This window comes from Macrosteles quadrilineatus, unplaced genomic scaffold (genome assembly GCF_028750875.1).
Source record: "Macrosteles quadrilineatus isolate MER2022 unplaced genomic scaffold, UCM_ALF_1.0 Scaffold_9__3_contigs__length_116548681, whole genome shotgun sequence".
Classification (NCBI taxonomy): domain Eukaryota; kingdom Metazoa; phylum Arthropoda; class Insecta; order Hemiptera; family Cicadellidae; genus Macrosteles; species Macrosteles quadrilineatus.
In genome coordinates, this window is record NW_026542602.1 from 36507618 (window position 1) to 36527798 (window position 20181).

General features: G+C 34.8%; 3 protein-coding genes across 3 annotated transcripts in view; 2 read left to right on the plus strand and 1 right to left on the minus strand.

The window, feature by feature from the left end:
* LOC129002086 (F-box only protein 32) overlaps positions 1-7430 on the minus strand; it is a 47165-nt gene extending 39735 nt beyond the window's left edge. The window contains exon 1 of the mRNA XM_054429622.1: positions 7216-7430. Within this exon, the coding sequence (XP_054285597.1) occupies positions 7216-7349 (134 nt within the window). The 5' untranslated portion in view covers positions 7350-7430. The remainder of the gene's footprint in view (positions 1-7215) is intronic.
* Positions 7431-9248: 1818 nt separating this feature from the next.
* LOC129002088 (cytochrome c oxidase assembly factor 3, mitochondrial) lies at positions 9249-11963 on the plus strand. Its single transcript, XM_054429625.1, has 2 exons — positions 9249-9484; positions 11675-11963. Exon 2 carries the CDS (start codon positions 11691-11693, stop codon positions 11961-11963), a length of 273 nt encoding a protein of 90 aa, XP_054285600.1. The 5' UTR covers positions 9249-9484; positions 11675-11690.
* Positions 11964-12033: 70 nt separating this feature from the next.
* LOC129002087 (dimethyladenosine transferase 1, mitochondrial) lies at positions 12034-18471 on the plus strand. Its single transcript, XM_054429623.1, has 5 exons — positions 12034-12321; positions 13608-13804; positions 14294-14451; positions 17502-17655; positions 18169-18471. Exons 1-5 carry the CDS (start codon positions 12034-12036, stop codon positions 18413-18415), a joined length of 1044 nt encoding a protein of 347 aa, XP_054285598.1. The 3' UTR covers positions 18416-18471.
* The last annotated feature ends 1710 nt before the right edge of the window (positions 18472-20181 follow it).

Sequence of the window (20181 nt, forward strand, 5' to 3'; positions counted from 1 at the left end):
ATTCAATGTAAACATATCAGTGACAGCTAAAAGAAATAATCTCGATTCGAACAGCTTTTCAGATAAATATGTTATAAACATTGGGAGAAAACTTGAAAAAATCACACAAAATTGGGTTTTTAAACGTCCGTCATTTTATTTACAAAGTAGTGACGCCATATTTTATTGACTAAAGACAATCTCGCCAATCCAGTGAAATGTTGAAATGAAATGATTTGGAACTTGATAGGTACTCTCGTTTTTCAGGAGAAGGCCGCGTAAAATGGCTCTTTTGGGCCGTGACAGACAGATAGACAGACAGAAATTTAGATGAGACTTGTTTCGGTTTCTTTAATGTATAACACGTAAAAATAACCTAAAAGTTTATGATTCTGAGCAATGTACAGACAAAACTCTAATTTTAGCGAATTTCCCTATAGGGAAGTAGCTATTACCGTAGGTCTCATGGTAAGACTTAGGCCCGGGACCGATTTACTTTTTCATTTTGATTTCCCCAGAGGCCAAAAACACCATTCGTTCAAATTTTTATATATGTATATATATATATAGATATATATATATATGTGTCCGTGAACACGATAACTTGAGTAATTTTTATCCGATTTTGATGAAATTTGGTTTGAAGGTGTAAGGCGGGATAAACTTGAATGAGTAAACGTGAAATTTCCCAATTTTTCTCTAAACCTTCTTAAAGAGCTTAAAAAAACAAACATTTCAGTATATCAAAGTGTTTTTGTACGGTTATTGGTTACGGAGAAAACTAAAAAATGGTAAATTTAAAATTCCCATGTTATTCTCATGGAGAATATTGTAAAATGTTGTAGTTTGCTTGTTTATGGATATATTTTGATCAAACTTGGCAAATTTATTTATTTTATAGTAAGCTATCAATATTTTACCAAAAACTCACTTTATTAGTTTCCTTGTAGCAGCAAACCTAGGTACTCGTTAAACCTAATGTTATTTAAATAGATCAATTGAAAATCAATTCAGCCAAATTGAAATTCGCTTAGACGGCAGGTTTGCTGCGGCGAGGGTATTATTTATATAGATTAGCCGATTCTTGTAACAGTTGATCTGTAAAACGTCGCAAAACTCAATCAAAATTAAAGAAAACCGAATTTTAAGAAACTCCAAGCTCTGGCAACGCACTCTGATTTTTATCGACAAGGACCAAATTCACAGTTCAAAAATTATTTCAAAATCCACTTGAAAAATACAATGATTGTTTGTAATTTGTTATGGGAAATATGAATACTGTTTCCTTTTATTTCGACTGTCGAATGGTTGAATAATCATCTTACCCAGCTCTGATTAAAGACGGACAAGAGAAAACCGCCATTTCCCCCATACAAATTCGTTGCATCGTATTAGGCCGGGGCCACACGACGCGGATCATCCGCGCGGACGGAACACGCGGATGATCCGCGTGGTCCGACAACACATTGAATCAAATGAGAGTGGCCACACGGGGCGATCCTAAGCCGCCTGGGCGGATTGTCCGCGCCATGTCGCGGATTGTCCGCGCGATCATAAGCCGCGTTGGAGGGGATGACACACGTAGTCTTATGAGAGTGGCCACACGATACGGATTGTCCGCGCGGTTGGAGCTTATTTTCAAACATTTGTAGTGGTTTTTTTTTTCAGTTTGTGCCTGTGCATTTCGGTTTATAGGTGTAAAATGTTCGATACAGACAAATCAATAGAACTTGTTAAAGATAATGTGGGATTTCTCATGTTGTACATTTCTCGTGAGTATATCTTCCTTTGTTATATGCGGTCAAAGCAATTAAAGTAGCTCGTCAAACGATGCTATCTACATGCGATAGTAACAAAAAAGACTCCGAACTATGGTTTCGCATGTGCTCGTAAAAGGTTTGGAACACAAATGGTTTATCGGTTATGAAATGATGGATCCAATGATTTCGGTTTGCCTTATAGCTCACCACACGCTTCTAATGCACAAACTAACATACGTGTTTCTTCCATGACTACAACGAGAACGATTGAATTAAACCATGTTAGAATCTCAGTACGTAGGCTGGGAAACCTCAACCGGAAGCGGTTCATCCGCTCCGTGTGGCCGGGACATCGTCGCGCGGCTTATGATCGTACGATCATAAGCCGCGCGGACGATCCGCCACGTGTGGCCCCGGCCTACCGAAGTAAATTTCGTTACTGTATTGCCATTTGCTAATGGTCAATTGTATTAGGCTACTTTGTAGGCCTAGTCAAAGTAATTAATAACATTTTAGTGACTTATTCGTAATAGTCAAATGGTAATGATTATGCTATTTATTTTAAGAATCGTTACGAAGTTAACAGTTAATATTCCACGGATATTAGAACAGAAACTGTATTGATCATAAACAAGAAAAACTATGTCACTGACCCGAAAGTAAACGTGTTTGTAATTTGGAACTGTAAACACAAACTTCCAAACCATAGGTAAATATTATTGATTCGGGCCAGTGACGTAATTTGTTTATGTTTATGATCCATACCGTTTCTGTTCTAATATTCGTGTAACTAAAGTCCAACAACTTCTGGTTTATTAAACGTGAGTTCGTTGATCTTCTGATTGCGATTGCACAATTAATTACCGAGAAACAAATTACAACTAACAAACGCTGCCTCCGAAACTTCTTAGAAGCAACGAATTAGGTAACCGTATCTCTAAGAATATAACAAGCTTAGTTTATCGAGTAAAAAATCATTAAAACACCAGCCGATGACATAACCCGTTATTCTTTGTTGTCGCGGCATCGCAGCGCGCCTAGCGGTTCGTCTGCAAACCAACAACACGTACACAAACAAAGCTGCAACCTTGAATCTCAAACAGCTGTTTCGCTGTTGTTTTATTTTTACTACTGGAATTGAACTGAACAGGCACGCCTGTGCCCTTAGAATATGGGATTTGAGGCTTTATAACTTTCTGAGATCAATACTCAATAGGCTGCTTGGCAAAACTAATCAATATGAATCTGAAACTCATTTTTATGCACACTAAATCAATAATTAGGGGCTACTTGTGGATATGTTAGATGTTTGGATTTATGAGTTGGTAAATAAATGAAAAAAACATGAAACAGAGGCCTTATCTTAGGTTTGCCCAGCTGCTGAAGTTTATTTTTTTACTATGCTGTGTGATGTAGTTAACAATAATTAATGTTAATACACACTATGGCAATTATTTAGTTTTTTGCAAATAACTACTGTATTTCCGTTTTTATGGATAGGCTACATTTAAATTTCCGGTAGGCATACAACATTTTTATATAAAATAGAAGAAAATAGCATTTAATTTACATAAAATGAAATAGTTTATTTGTATTTATAAACTACCAGCCATAGCTCTCAAAGCTATCTTTGTATTGGCATTTTACTGAATATTTTACAAGAATTATAGGTAATAAAGACCTCACAGTAAAATTGTTCCATAATAATCACCCTAATAAATACCAGAAACAATGAAAACTTTTTACATATTTTTAGACAATATGCTTTTAAATAGCCTGTTATAAGATACTGATGACTTGATAAAAAAGTTTAATTCATCAAATGATTAGCTGGATCAAGTTTTCTTATTAATCAATCTCAGTGATATTTACAAGTTACCACTGTTACCAGGAACTTATCGTTGTATTTAATTCTATAACAAATGATAAAATACCCCCGCCGCAGCAAACCTGCAGACTAAGCGAATTTCCATCTACACATCTGGAATTCCACTAAATCCTAGATCCAAGATGGCGGCCAAAATTTTATACCCAGTCAAAATGAAGTACTTACTACTTTACAATGATCTGACGTGGTCCGGAGTTGATATCTTAAGAAATGTAGAAAAAAGTAGGGGGGAACTCATTTAAAACTCACCCTGTAGGTATAACCAATTTTCAAAACTATTTTTTTAGAAGATTTTTTTTTAATATAGTTTTTGGTAAACAGTAACCCTATGATGGCATAATTGCAAGTAGAAAAAAAACTGAGAATTTCTATTTGAGAATTTCGGAAACAAATTAAAATTTCCAATTAGAATTTTCCTTAGAGATACCCCGGTACTTAAGCCTTAGTAGATAAATGTATTTAGAACAATTTGGTAGTACTATTACCTTATAGAACTTTAATTCAAAATCAAATCAAAATTGTATTGGGCCATTCAACATTAACATTTAAAAAATAGGCTAAGTCACTAAATTAATTAACAAATAGCGATCCTCTTGGGTCCTCTTGACGCACAATACTTAGTCAGTCCAAGTTCATAAAAGAGAAAAACATGCACAACACCATGCAGAAAACACTAGAATATATATAAAATAAGTAAATACCCCTGCCACAGCAAACTGCAGACTATGCGAATTTCCATTTACCTGGCTGGATTTCTAATAAAATATTCTCTTAGAAGTGTCAGATTTATTTCCTATTTAAATATCATTAATATTAATGAGTACCTACTTAGGTTTGCTGCTAGAGGGAATAAAATAGGGGGTTTTTATTGAAATATTAATAGCTTAGTATAAAGTAGGCTAAACAAAATTTCATTAAAATATGTCCATAGACAAGCAAGCTACAACACTGTATTTATTCTCCATAAGAATAACATGGTAATTATAAATTTTCACTATTTTGCGATTTTTCCGTAACCGTTAGGCATGCAACAATGCTTCAATATACTAAATTATTTGTTTTATTGAGCTCTACAAAATGGTTTGGAAAGAAATTGCAAAATTTTATGTTTTCAGGGTGAAAAATTAGAAAACCCCATTTTTACCCCATAAAACCCCCCATAAACCTATGTTCCCATAGTCCGATCATGCTGGTTCGCGAACTTGTTCGAATAAATGTTACACGTTTATGCCAAATTTCATCAAAATCGGATCATTTTTGCTCGAGTTATCGCGCTAACGGACACATATATAAATATATATATATATATGAATTTGAACGGATGGTGTTTTTGGCCTCTGGGGACCTCAAAACGAAAAACTAAATCGGTCCCGTGTCCAGGTCTTACCATGAGACCTACGGTAATAGCTTATTCCCTATATGGGAAATTCACTAATAGGGACACATGCAATATTCACTATTAACTTATATTGCTACAGTATTTATTTGGCAAAACTGATATCTAAATCCATTGTGATTATCGATTGTTACAATAGAAGTTTGGATTTCGTTTAGATTTGGTTGTACATATATATTGAATCGTCAAACTTTTAAGTTTGATAAAACAATGGTTTTTTAGCCTACATTTTTTGGAGTCATTTTGTTTTGCCTCTTTTGGCTGGGTTAGGTTAGTTTCTTTGAATTAAACAAGTTATATATGGTACCCTTTGAATGGAAACATTAAATATGTGACTACAGAAAGTAGAACAGCCATATAACTTACTGTAGATTGATAGGATCAAAATAGTTTTGGTTTAATCTTACTAATATTATAAATCTGAAAGTTTTGAGTTTGTGTGTATGTTTGTGTGTTGCTCAATCACGCATAAACTACTGGACGGATTGGGCTGAAATTTGGCACGATGATAGCTCACATTCCCTATTAACATTTAGGCATATTCTATCTCAAAAATCCTTTCGGGCTACGCCCCAGTGGGTCTGTAGTTCCCCATATTAACCTTATGAGTATTCATATTTAAAGGGAATTAAAGAATTTAGTCAGCTTTTTCAACTTTACAAGTTGGTTCTATATGCAATAGCATTAAAAAGTTATAAGGTTTCCCAACAGGGTGCAGCACTATTATCATTTTGTTTGTGCATATATGACAACAGCTAATTTGAACTAAGCAAGCAGCAACAAAAAGCTGTGATACACAATGAGAACTGTCAAAGTAGGATTGTTTACAGTTAGGTTTGAGTTTTTAATTTAATGGCTAATTTGTGATATTGTGTGAATGTTTGATAATTTATTTTATTCTATTGTTTAGGTGCAATGGTAGAACATTATGGCAATGGTAGATGTGTTATACTATATCATAGGCTACCATAAATTTATGAACCAAATTTTATCAAACTGTGTCCTCCTCCAATTGCAAACGCAAAGCTTGAGTATAACTGCAATAAGCATTGTATACTTAGGCCTATATGCCAACCCGAACCCCGGACGGGTGCTCTGCTAGTAAATAACTTAGCCAACAATTAATTAAGTAGAATGATATCAAAGGTTCACCTTATTTACTTAAAAAAAATCAACTATTCACCTTTTGAATGTCAGTAAAAAAATGTGATAAAAGGAGACACATTTATTTCCCTTTGATACCCTTATCAATAAAATCATTTTGTGAGAATGTTGGACTGTTGGACAAGTAAACATTTAACCCGAGGTGTTCAAATTATCTTAATGTTCATCTCACTTTTATCACCTATCCCAACTTGCAACGGAACTACCAATCGGTAGGTAGCCTAACGAATATATTAATTCTGGTAGACATCGGTTTACTCTTTAACATATGGTATCGACTTTGCAAAATAATTGATTGAAGTGATCAAACTTAGTTTACAGGGCCTAAAACAAAGAGTTCTACTTTGACAAACCTTTCAATTAAGTTAACAGTTTGTTTTGTTACTGATGAGGTTTATGTAACCTAGACCTACTTCGTTGTAAGTTTAAGGCCGCAGTAAGCTAACGTTTATGAATAAGTTACGCTTGTCACCTAGCGTACAGTTGGTGGCTAAAGATCCATTTAATTGCTATTTTCCACACAGGCACAAGACTGTATAAAATTTATGTGAGCACAAAACAAGGCATGAGCAAAAAAAGTTGAGGATAAGTTAGCTTGGGGGGATTCAAAAACAAAATAGAAAAAAGTGAAACAGCATTATAGGCTAGGTGACTGTGGTTATGGTTTCTGGTTAGTGGTAATCTTTTGTAAAATTTTGCTAAAAACAGGCTTTTAATTTTTTTTTACGTATATTAAACTTTAGCTGTTTTAAACAGCCTAATATACAAATCAGCTGGCAAAAGCATATCGCCCACCCCATTGAACATGTTATTTTAAGTGCCAATAAAGCCTGAGTTCAATTTATAACCCCGACACAAAATAAGACTATCAAAGCTATAACTAAATTAAATTGGTATATCATTACAGTATTGTATTATACTAGTAAAAGTCATAATACACGTTATAACAGACCAGAAAGACGTATGTGCGCACATTATTGATTGAAAATTGCAATCAGCTGTCAGGGATAAACAAAGCGATCTCCTACCTTGTCTCAAGATTTTCTTGCTGACTAAAACTGTGTTTTCTTCCGCACTCAAGAATTTTCTTTTTCTCCCAACCTTCTTCAGTTTTTACCCATTCCTCTCCTGGAGAACGCCAATCTTTGGAAATAAATGGCATACTTCACAGGCAAGAATCTTTACACAACACTAGCCACTGGCAACACAGAGAGAGACTGATTTTCTGTTCCACTGTTTTGCTATTTTCTCATTGGCCCGCTTCCCCCAGAACTTCTTCTTTGCGCATGGCTTTGTTGACGTTCTTCCAATCAGCTGACGGCCTGGAAACAAAGAGGTTTCCCCTGATAAACAGTGCTTGCTCTGCCATCTAACAGAGATAGAAGTAACTATTCGTGGTCAGTTTCATAAATCGCCACTAGGGTCAGGTAAATCGAGGTAATTACACAAACAATAACAATGCATTCAGTAAACATGTACAGTAAGTTATGCTCAATGATAATTTCTAAACAACTTCAAAATGATGAGTTGCAATGGAAATGAGAGATTTTAAATGAAAATTTATAGTATATAATGACTTTTGCCTGTATTTACATTCGCAGTAATCTTGTTTCTGATTAGTAAATGACACATTTAACTTTTCAACAGTTTTCAGTTCTTGACCAAATAGGAGGCGATCCCAGTGGCGGATCCAGAGGGGGTCGAAGGGGGCGACCGTCCCCCTCGGGCATACATATACATATATTTTTTACTGCATGTAATACAGTAGTGCATACGAATTGCGTAAAGTAATTTGTCATACTAACTTTGGACAAAGAATTGTATAAAACTGCCATTTTGGAGACGTAGTTTACCGGTACACACGTTTTTCGGCAAAGCCTGATTCGCCCCCCCACCCTTGTGGCTGTTATAGATCTGCCACTGGGCGATCCTTGTTAAAATGTAGAAAATCGTAATAACCAACGATTTTCATTTCAGGATTATGAAATGTTGAAGAATGAAGACTTTACTAATACTCATAAAGTAATTGTGTTTGAAAATAAAAATTTCAACTAGGCCTAATATTAAAATGTAATAAACTATTTAAACTGAATTTGAAAACAAAAAGTCCTATAAAATACGATAAAAAATAGCACCATCTTCCTGAAACATCTATATGTTTGGATTTTACATTAAATCATATAAAAACAATCCAAATATTTTACCTATATAAGTTCTAAATGTACCTATATTAACAAAATCCTAACTTACCATAATATTTTACGCACACTACACACTGTTTTAACGAACTTCCCATGCAATCTAGAGAACAGCTGTTTGCCGCCAGCTTAATCAAATGGCGTTTCTTTACGTACTTACTGTACTGAGTTTGTATCCGGACACTAACCAGCTAGCTAATGGATTATGTTGGATGTGGATTTTTTGGATTTATCAATATCTACCTATGCTATTATCAAATATTTTGATAACAATTGTCCATCCATATTTTAAAATCAAATTGGACAAAGAAATAAGATTCAGTGTTAGTTTAGGTCGTTTAGGTAGGTCGTTTAGGTAGGTCGTTAGGTTACATGTCAGCATTAGACTCGCCTGCTAAAAAGCATAAAAAGCTACCATGAAATGAAATAATTATTTCTAGGCCTATATAGACAGACAATGTCAATGCATGTAATAATGTCCATGAAAAGAAATGATTTGATTTGAGATCGTATCGAGTTCGAGCCCGAGCGAGCTATTTATTTCAATGAAATGGACCACGGCCACCTAGGACGAATGGACTAGAGCACAGCCACCTCTCGGCCGCCTTAAGCTGGGTTTTCCTAGACGCGGAGTCGGCCAGCGGAGAGAGGAACGCGGAGAGCGGACTCAGCTGGCAATTTAATGTTACTGTTTTCCTAGCAGCGGAGCGGAATGCCATCGCCATGTTAATTTCAATTCCGCTCTCCGCGTTCCTCTCTCCGCTGGCCGACTCCGCTGCTAGGAAAACCCAGCTTTTTAGGGACCTAGGACTAGAAATATTCACTAGGACTAGAGTCGAGTCGAGACTGAAAGTTTTGGTTGGGTTTATAGACTGGAAACTGGAAGTTGAGGTTATGTGTGTTGGTTTGGTTGAGTAATGGAAATACTTTGACAAATTGTAATAATATTGTTTTTTTTGCGTAAAGATTAATATACTGCATTTTTGTGGACTAAACACGTTTAATGTAATGTAGAATGAATTCGTTCTATTGAAACTCGCAATACAGTTAAGGAGTAAGAAGGCATATCTCGTAACCTTTTGACAGCCCTATAAACAAGGTAATTTAGGCTACAATACTAAATAAGTTACATTTTATCAGAAAATAAGTTAGTTTTCATTATTCTCAACCTACTTAATGGCAACCATGTCATTTGCACATTGTTTTATGTGTAGGCCTAACAACTACGGAAGGTCAAATTCTGTTAAAACATAGGCCTAACTTATTTACCGATTCAATGACTGGGCTATGCTAATATCGATTGAAACGATCGATTCGATTAGTAAACTTTCATGCGATTTTTTCACCATCAGCAAGTTTGGTTCGTTAGGTTAGATTATGATACCGGTAGTTTAATTTTATAATAGGGCCTAGATATATTAAAAAATAATGATTATTATACAATAATTTCAATATGATAGTTTCAATCGATATTAGCATAGCCCAGTTAAGAAACTGTACCCAGTTTATTTAGGGCTAAAAAAGTTACTTTAATAACTTTACTTACCTACTTACTTGATACTTACTTTGATACTTTGTTTACTTTTTACTTGATTAACTTAAGTAACTTACTTATACAATGAGTGAGTGGTTGGGACAATGAGCTGTTGCATCTCAATTATTGGGCACAATCAGCGAGAGGCTACAAATGAAACACATTACCTCTCTTTTACGTTGAGTAGTGATTGTTAGTTATAAAAAAACGGTCGTAGGTAAACTATGTAGTGAAGGCTATGCAACTCGTATAATTAGGCCTAGCCTTTATAACACTCGCCTAGGCTCATACCTTAAATTTTCTAAACTCACTGGCTTAAAGACTACCTATCTTTAACTTACGTGATCGTTGGGTTTAAACCACTAAGGATCCACATGTCACTTATAAGGTTCTAAAAACACTTTCAAACTATTCTTTGACATCAACACTAGGCCTACAACTTCGTTAAGTACCTACCTTTTTTGGGGGGAGATACTTTGTTCCATTACTCAATACCGTATATCAGCAATAAGTTAAGTTAACCCCAACTCACTAGGGACCAGTGGGAATTAGGGGTTTTGAGTGGGGGAGACATGAATGTGGTTAATCATTGAGAGGAAAGGTTACTTAGTTGGGGAAAAGTGTAATTTGGCAGGAATGGGTAGGCTAGGCCCTACTTGGTTGCGAGGAAAGGTAGGTTAAAAATTCCCGAAATAGGGGAAATTTATCTTGAAATCGGGAAATTTAGTTAACCAACCTAAACCCCAGGTGTTGGAGCACTGCCGTTGTTTGGCTTGGTTTGTTGAAGTGTTACTTCTGGTCTCTGGTTACGTACACCTACGTGGAGCAGTGACCGGAAGTCAGTAGGCTATTGCGAAGCCATTGGAATTCAAACTTTTATTTTATATTGCTTCCAACGGTCCAAACAAACCTATATCTATATACTATATCTAAGGGTCGAGCCAAACATGCAATGGGACTTATGTCTTAACTACTTAGGCTAAATAGGAATAACTTTACAACAAGAACAAACTAAAAAACCCTGAGCAAATGAAGACTAACAATGATAGCTTAAATCTTAGTAAATAGTTAACATTGAACATAGTTTTGTAGTCTAATAAATACCGGTAACAAAAATAACACTAACAATAATAATAAATAACAATAGTAATAAATAAATAAACTGATATATTAAACTTGTAACTTGGAGACAACAAATCGATGCAGTGCCTTACAGTCCAACAAGTAACAACCTTTGTTTAACGATTCGCCTCTGGTGTAGAAGAGATCACCCTGGTGATATCATCCGGTAAGCTGTTGGCCAAGAGTTGGATGCGAGGAAAAACTGTCACAATCTAAGCAACGGTTTTGAGATCTTAATTAGGCTTGTGCGAAGGGCAGGTCAGGGTGTATACCAGGGTTACCACCTTAGGTCAGGAAAAATCGGGACATTGCCCCCACCCTCCCGGATTAACATGGGCTTAAATACGGGTATAAGGAACCAAAATCGGGACGGGTGGCAACCCTGGTTTATACAGATTTGTGGCGTAAATATTTTGTAGTAAGGTTAGATTAGGAAGGTGTTTAATTGTGTTATATCCATTAGGTTTTTAGCTAAGCTATTGCAGTATTTGGTTAAACAACTAGTTACTTAACTATTTAGAAAATGCTTGCATTTTAGGTTTTAAAGTTAGTTGGATGGAGTGGTATCACAGTTTCCCCACCAACAAAATGTCTTTCAAAATGGAAACACTTACTCTGATAACTCATTTTCAGAACTAAAACCTTGGTGATGGCTGATGATCAGATGCGCAAAGTAGATTTTGTGAAAGACAAGAAGCTGTTAAATGCTGCAACTCAGGAGTGGATTAAATTAGTTGAAAAACAAAACATTGAACGAGTAGAGAAATTGAGGAAGATACGCAAGAAAAACATCATTACATCCTTGTTCTTGGGAGGTGGTGTGTTAGCAATTTACGCTTACACCATTCTATCTGTCAAGCAAGAAACTTTCCTAGACGACTTTGAAGTCCCTCAAATTGTTCCAAAGAAGGAGGAAAACTAGTTGTAAGAACTATTAATTGTAAAGACGAATCAAAAGTTTGCTTTTTATCTCTTTTTATTTACTATCCAAAATGAATAAGGCCTTGATTAAACCGAATAGGCTACAGTTGCCTCCTCTTCCAACCATAAAAGATATTATTAAATTGTATAAGCTACGAGCTCTCAAACAGCTGTCCCAAAACTTCCTGTTGGACATGAGATTGACCGACAAGATTGTACGAGCAGCCGGCAACATTCGACTTGGAGAGGTGATGGAGGTTGGGCCAGGACCAGGGGGAATCACAAGATCAATCATTGCTCGGAATCCTGACAAAATTATTTTAATTGAGAAAGACCCTCGTTTTTTACCACCACTTCAGGTAAGCCAAGACTAAATGTATGAATGATTACCTAATTTCTTTTCACTGTAGGATTATTTCTCTGTACATTACAAGTGACTAGCCTCGATTTATTGTGGAATTGAACATGTCATCTTTGATGGTTAATGCACAATTTATTGAATTCGAGTAGATCTATATCAAAATGTTTAAATAGTGGCTTTATTCCCATTTTATTTTATGATGATGTAGGCTATATCATGCCTTTAAATAATCTGCCCGTGATAGGCCTAAATAAATTAGGGGTTTGCGGTAAAGAAAATTTAAAGGCCGGTACGGTACAATATTTTGAATGAAGATAAAACTAGTGTTTTAATTTTCAAATTGAGAAATTCAACCACTGGAACAGAAACTACTGCCTCGCCCACAAATGTAGTAAAGTTTTTAGGGATATATTTGGATAGTAAACTACAATGGACAGAACATATTAATTTTCTAAACAAAAAACTTAGTCCAACAAGATATGCTTTAAGTGTTTTAATTCAGGTTACCTCCTTGGAAGTATGTAAAAATGTTTATTATGCTTATGTGTACTCTATTTTAAGCTGTATTACATTATGGGGGACAGCCACAGATGTCCACAAAGTTTTTAAAAAACAAAAGTCAATAATCAGAACTCTTGCAAATTGCCCCAAAAAAACATCATGTAGACAATTGTTTCAAAATTTTAAAATTTTAACTCTAACTTCAATATACGTTTTTGAAATTTTAAAAATGGTTCATGGAAATCCTGGTATGTTTCAAAATTATCTTAGTAATCACTCATATAATACCCGAAGACAAGACATTTTTCAATACCCCACTCATAATTTAAAAAAATATGAAACAAGTCCTCTCTATATGGGGTTAAAAATTTACAATAAAATTCCAAACTCCTTAAAGCAATTAAACTTAGCAAAATTTACAGGCAAAATCAAAACAGTTTTAGTAGAAAAAGCATATTACACTCTTGAGGAATTTTTCAACGACTCCTGGTAACAGACACCCAATCTCTCATCAACCTCTCCTAACATAAACAGTTCCACCATGCTGTAGCTTTGTAGGGGTAACTTACTGGCTAAATCCTAGGTTTTTTATATACCTATTTAGATTTACTTATTTATTAGAAACCTTGACAATGTACCTGTCTGTGTATTACATTTGTAATAACTCTAACAGATGTTATGTGCAATAAAGAATTGTCATTTGTCATTTGTCATTTGTCATATTTTGGATAAGTTAGTTAAACAAACAAAAGAATTAAATTGATTTTTAAAATAAAATTGCAGATGTTGGCGGAGGCAAGTCCAATGCCTATGAAGGTTTACCAAGGAGACATATTAACATTCAACATGGAGAAGATGTTTAGCACTGAGCTGCAGAGAGAGTGGAGTGAACGGTCACCAAACATCCACCTCATCGGAAACCTCCCGTTCAGCGTGTCTACTCGACTCATCATATTGTGGCTCCGAGATATTAGCGAGAGGTTGGCTAATAGATTCATATTATATCAGGCGCGTTGTAGATTAAACTTAGGCCTTGTAGATTTGTTATCATCATGGATTATGAAAATTATACAAGTCTATTTCATGTAGAGGGTTATTTTCTTAAACTATTTGTTCCTCGGTTTTTATCTTATTTTAACTTTAAAAAATCATCCAACTATAAACAATACCCTGTTCTGTGATCAAACATCAAAGAAGAAATGAATTGTGAAAGAAAATCTACCCCAAAATCAAATAGACACATTAGGTGAAATCAGCAGATATGTGTAACTAAACACCCACATCATGAAACCCACATAAAATGGCCAATAACTGTGTTAGGCCTATTAAAAAAAATTATGAAATGTATAAAAATCAGATGAAATATATTTCAACGTAGAACTTAGTTAAACAATTTCTTCTGACATTGCAAATCTTAATCACACAAGCATATCACCTCTAGAATGATCAGACCTTTGTTGTAATGTTAGGAGGAACGCCTGGAAGTACGGACGAGTGCCGATGACACTGACTTTCCAGAAGGAGGTGGCAGAGAGGATCGTGGCTCCCATCTTGAGTCCTCGGAGATGCAGACTCAGTGTCATGTGTCAGAACTGGTGCTACGTACAGCACAAGTTTGACATACCAGGTAAACTTAAATTCTTGGAGTTTAAAATGTAATTCTATCATTGGTCCTTGATTTTCACAAATATATCACATATCTTTAAACACACTGACACTGGTTTAACAATTCTGATTTACAACTAGTGGAGGCTGAGAGCTAATTTTTCAATTTTATAAAGATAATTAAAAGGCTTGAACAAATGAATAGGTAGGTTTAAATATGTTGCAGGCGTTCAAATCATTAGGGTAGTTGTGGTCTATCAAAGCAAATTTAGTACTTATACATATTTTAAATACATTGTAAACAAGTATTTCGAATATAAATTCTTGAATTATTAAACAATGCATTCTTTTTTGGATTAATTTAAATAATACAGTTCAACATTTACATTAACTAACCATAACTATAAAGTATTTAACATGGAGTAAATGGAGAGGGGAGTAAGGATCCATATATATATCATACTAGCTGTAACCCGCGGGCTTTTTCCCGTTTAACTTCTTAATTTTCAAGATGATAAATTGATATAATCTGTTATGTACATCTAGAGTATTTCCATAATCTTTGAGTCGAAACTTTTAAAGTAATTAGAAATTATGACTGTTATTCGTTTTAAAATAACGCCTGTAATACTTAGCAATTGCTCGAATTCGAGCAACAGGGACACTAGTACTTATTTAATACGCAAGCAGATTTTTTGTGACAATTACTCCTCCGAAACTACTGAACCGATTGACATGTTTTTGGTATCATTGGAAAGAGCGTAACGTGAAGTTGTGCAGGAAACTTTCTTTTTATGGAAATAATTAAAGAGTGAGGCCCTGGGGTCCTTTAAAGTTTCGTATTTCTCCATAAGATTAACATGGGAAACAAAAATTGTTATGAAACTCCAGCTGTTGTCAGAAATTAAAAGTGAGAAGAAGAACATATTATGTTAATTGAAAACAGCCAATAAGATTGCTAATTTAACAGTTTATTTGAACTTGGGGTGTAAATATTACAATGGAAAAAAGATAGAGAGCCTGGATAAATTGATATAATCTGTTATGTACATCTAGAGTATTTCCATAATCTTTGAGTCGAAACTTTTAAAGTAATTAGAAATTATGACTGTTATTCGTTTTAAAATAACGCCTGTAATACTTAGCAATTGCTCGAATTCGAGCAACAGGGACACTAGTACTTATTTAATACGCAAGCAGATTTTTTGTGACAATTACTCCTCCGAAACTACTGAACCGATTGACATGTTTTTGGTATCATTGGAAAGAGCGTAACGTGAAGTTGTGCAGGAAACTTTCTTTTTATGGAAATAATTAAAGAGTGAGGCCCTGGGGTCCTTTAAAGTTTCGTATTTCTCCATAAGATTAACATGGGAAACAAAAATTGTTATGAAACTCTAGCTGTTGTCAGAAATTAAAAGTGAGAAGAAGAACATATTATGTTAATTGAAAACAGCCAATAAGATTGCTAATTTAACAGTTTATTTGAACTTGGGGTGTAAATATTACAATGGAAAAAAGATAGAGAGCCTGGATAAATTGATATAATCTGTTATGTACATCTAGAGTATTTCCATAATCTTTGAGTCGAAACTTTTAAAGTAATTAGAAATTATGACTGTTATTCGTTTTAAAATAACGCCTGTAATACTTAGCAATTGCTCGAATTCGAGCAACAGGGACACTAGTACTTATTTAATACGCAAGCAGATTTTTTGTGACAATTACTCCTCCGAAACTACTGAACCGATTGACATGTTTTTGGTGTCATTGGAAAGAGCGTAACAAGAAGTTGTGCAGGAAACTTTCTTTTTAGGGGAATAATTAGAGAGTGAGACCCTGGGGCCCGTTTTGTATTTCTCCATTAAGATTAACATGGGAAACAAACATTGTTATGAAACTCCAGTTGTTGTCAGAAATTATAAGTGAAAAGAAGAACATATGTTAGTTGTAAACAGTCAATAAGTTTGCTAATTTAACAGTTTGCTACAAGAATTTACTGACTTGGTTGAAATGAAATATTTACTATTTGAATTTGGGTTGGTGTAAATATTACAATGGAACAAGCGAGAGAGCCTGGATAAATTGATATACTAAAAAGAAAACTGAAATAACACTGCATTTCTTAGTAATCATCAAAAGAACCGATTTGCAAACTATGGAAAGTCATAGAACACCACCAAGAAGAAGATATAGAAATAATGTTTTTTTTTTTAGAATTTATAATCGTTATTATGGTTAACCTAATGCGACTATGAGTATGGCTATTTTTTGTAGAAACACTAAGAAACGAGATCAGCTTTTGAAAAATGATAAGATATATACAAGAAATGTTGAATATATCGATCTGTTATGTACATCTTGAGTATTTGTATTTCCATAATCTTTGGGTCGAATCTTTTAAAGTCAACAGCAATTATGACTGTTATTCGTTTTTAAATAACACAGCTGTAATACTAAGCAATTGCTCGAATTCGAGCAACAGGGACACTAGTTTACAATAAACTTTCTCATTCAGGTTAGCCTGCTATAAATTATCGCCAGGAATGTTAACTGAGACGGACATATGATCAACTAGTGAGTTTGGAGCAGAATCTTATACTTAGATAATATAGTCAATGAGTGTAATCTAGTCTGCTTTCCCTAGAGAATTAGGCTTAGCTCTGTGAAGAGTAAATTTTGACACGCATACATTGGTTTATTGTGTGTCTCTCTACGCTCGTGGCAATTACTAACGATTTTATTAAAGGGAAAGGTCCTAACTCTAGTCTTGTTACAATCTGAAGCCGACCTGTTTTTAGAAAGTATCATTAATCGATAACTCAGTGCTAGTGACAAAAAAATGGCATCTGGGTCTGGTAACAATCTCGCTTATATTGAACCAGCGACCTTCAGATTTGAAGACTAGTACTATAACCGCTCTTCTACCCAGACAATGTCAAATTTGTAATCACCGTTTTTTTTTTTTTCACTTTATGCTGCAACTTTTTACGTTAAGTTTACAAAGATGACGGACTATAAAAGCTATGCTGCTGTATATATATATTATTTAATATATATATTTGACTCCAGGTTCAGCGTTTCTACCTAAGCCAGATGTGGACGTCGGAGTGGTGCATCTTGTCCCACTGGAGGAACCGGTCATCAATCTGCCATTCCCTCTTGTGGAGAAGGTTGTAAGAGGCATATTCTCATTCCGTCAGAAGCACTGCATCAAATGCCTGCAGTAAGTATTTCAAAGCAGTTGAATCCAAAGATCGCCTCCTGTGATCCTTAAAGTATGGTACGTTTCAAATGTAAAAAAAACGGTTTTATTAGTACTTGACAAACCCTTTTGTAAGATATATTTCCTCGATAAATACAGTTTCAAGATACATCAGACTAATTATTGAAATGGAAAAGGCAATTTCAAGATAATAATGAACTATGGTTTTAAATAATCTAAGGATGTGATGTCATTAGTTAATCAGTGTTTACACAAAGCCAGTAGGTGGACAGGTTACCTGACTCTTGTAACTTGAAATTGAAATACACTAGAGGCAAAGTAACCTGCCTACTCTACTGGCCTCTGTAAAAGTGGCTTGTGCAACTTCAGCCAGTAGTTATCAGAAAATGTTGTTAGATTAATTGAGTTGTAAATTTTACTCATTAGAAGGGGGTGGATGAAAGATCCCAGAAAAAAAAACTACAATTTTCCTAAGTTAGAGGTAGTAAATTAACCTTTTGATTACTTTCTCAGGACACTGTTTCCGAAAGGTACACATGAGCGATTGATGCCAGAGATGTTCGAGAAAGCAGAAATCAGCCCAAAAACTCGGCCTTACCAGTTGACGGTCCCAGAGATCGGACGGCTTTGTCACATCTACCATGAGATAATTCAGAGGGAACCTACGTTAGCCAGGTACAACAACCGTCAACCTAAGTCTATGCTGGAAGACGAGGAAACTGACCTTGAAGATTCAGACGAGGAAACTCACAATCTATAGTTTAGTGTACAGTACATATTGTTTAGTTATGTCTTCAAATATATTTGTTTGTTGGACGTTTTGTTTACTCCTTTTTTTATCTCTGGGTAGATATTTTAAATTTTGCATACCATGAAATACTGATTTCATCGCAAAACTCTGGTACATATGAAATGCAGTTTTTTTATATTTAAGAAAGCCATTAAAATCCCCAATCAATCTACTTTTTTCAATTGCTCTTGTTGACTTATCTTTTGTTGCATTTTATGGAAATAATTGTTGACCTAGCACAAAATTTAAACTCTTGGCGTAGGCTAACAAATAACTGGGTTGTAATTTTGTCAGAAACAAAAAATAACCTAAAACCAACAGCGAGTAAAAAAACCCAAACCATATTAAACGATAAAATTGCATACCGATATAAATTGCAACCGACACATCATGAAATAATAAAGATAAACTTTTTTCCAAAACGTCAACCAAATACTCAGTTATATTATAGATGCCTCATGAAGGAACAATCCCATAAACGTTCCTCCATATCAAAGCTATAATATAATCCTAAGACACGAGTGTCCATTGGTGTAAAGATTGGATGTCCAACTCAGTATCCAAATTCATAATTATTAAAACCTAATTAAATTTCTGTTTAAATGAATTGCCACATAAATTCAAGTTTAATGTAGTCCAATAAACAAAAACTATTATTAAACTCTGGATTTAGATTGTTTGTTCTCCTATTTCCGTTTGTTGCTGTTCCTGGTGTGATTGTTTGTTGGTTGATGCTGGCCAATCTGATGTTGGCTGCTGGCCAGTGTTCCTACGTCACGGGGATGTCAGTCAGTTTGATTTACGATGATTAATCTTCTCAGTTCTGGCAGACATGTTGGAGCCAGTGTGACCAGGAAAGTACACTGACTCTGAGTCGAAATTACTGAAACAGTCGCAAAAATTAATTTAGATTTTGAAAATATTTTCCTTTGAAGTTATTATGGAGCAGAAATAAAATGTTTGGCCTAATGGAGTGCACACAGGTTATGAGTTACTACTAGTCATTAAAGCTACTGAATACAGATTTTACTAGTGGATCAGTGGGTCGTCAGAAGTCACTAAAAACTCAACTCCTGCCACTTAATTTTTTACCCAAAGGATAAGAATAGCCAAGCCCCACAATGCATTTATTGAAAAGACCTGTTTTTTTTATATTTTTTTTTATATGCCAAGTGTTGTATATTTCAACAGTATGGCCAAAAAGTGACTCTTTTTAGACTGAGCACAAGTTAGGCCTCGGTTGGGAAATGGACAAGGGTTGAAAAAGATACTCCTGTCTAGTGTGATTAACTACATTTTATGTCTTTACCATTCTTAATACTAAATAGCTTACAAAATGTATAACAATTTTTTTTTAAACCAAAGAGATTATTATAAAAATTTTTAAAAAACCCGCTGAAAAGTTTTACAAGTTTGTGTATAAACAACAAATAGTAATTCACTGTTTAATGAGGCAGGAAGTTTAAATGTGTTTAGCGTTCTCCCAATAGCAGATGCAGAACTGTTAATTTATCTCACTTGGCAGCCAAGTTTGCCTGACGTCAAACGGAAAGATAAAAGAAGTGCTAACTGTTGGAAAATCCCATCTTGATGTTTGATCATTCTTCAGTGGCGAAAAGTGACTATGTGTACAAACGTTCTGTTCATGATTCCTTTTACCAGATTGATGACTTGTGATTTATTTGATTAACAGTTGTGATAAAAGAACTTGTGCAAACTATTGGAAACTTTCATCT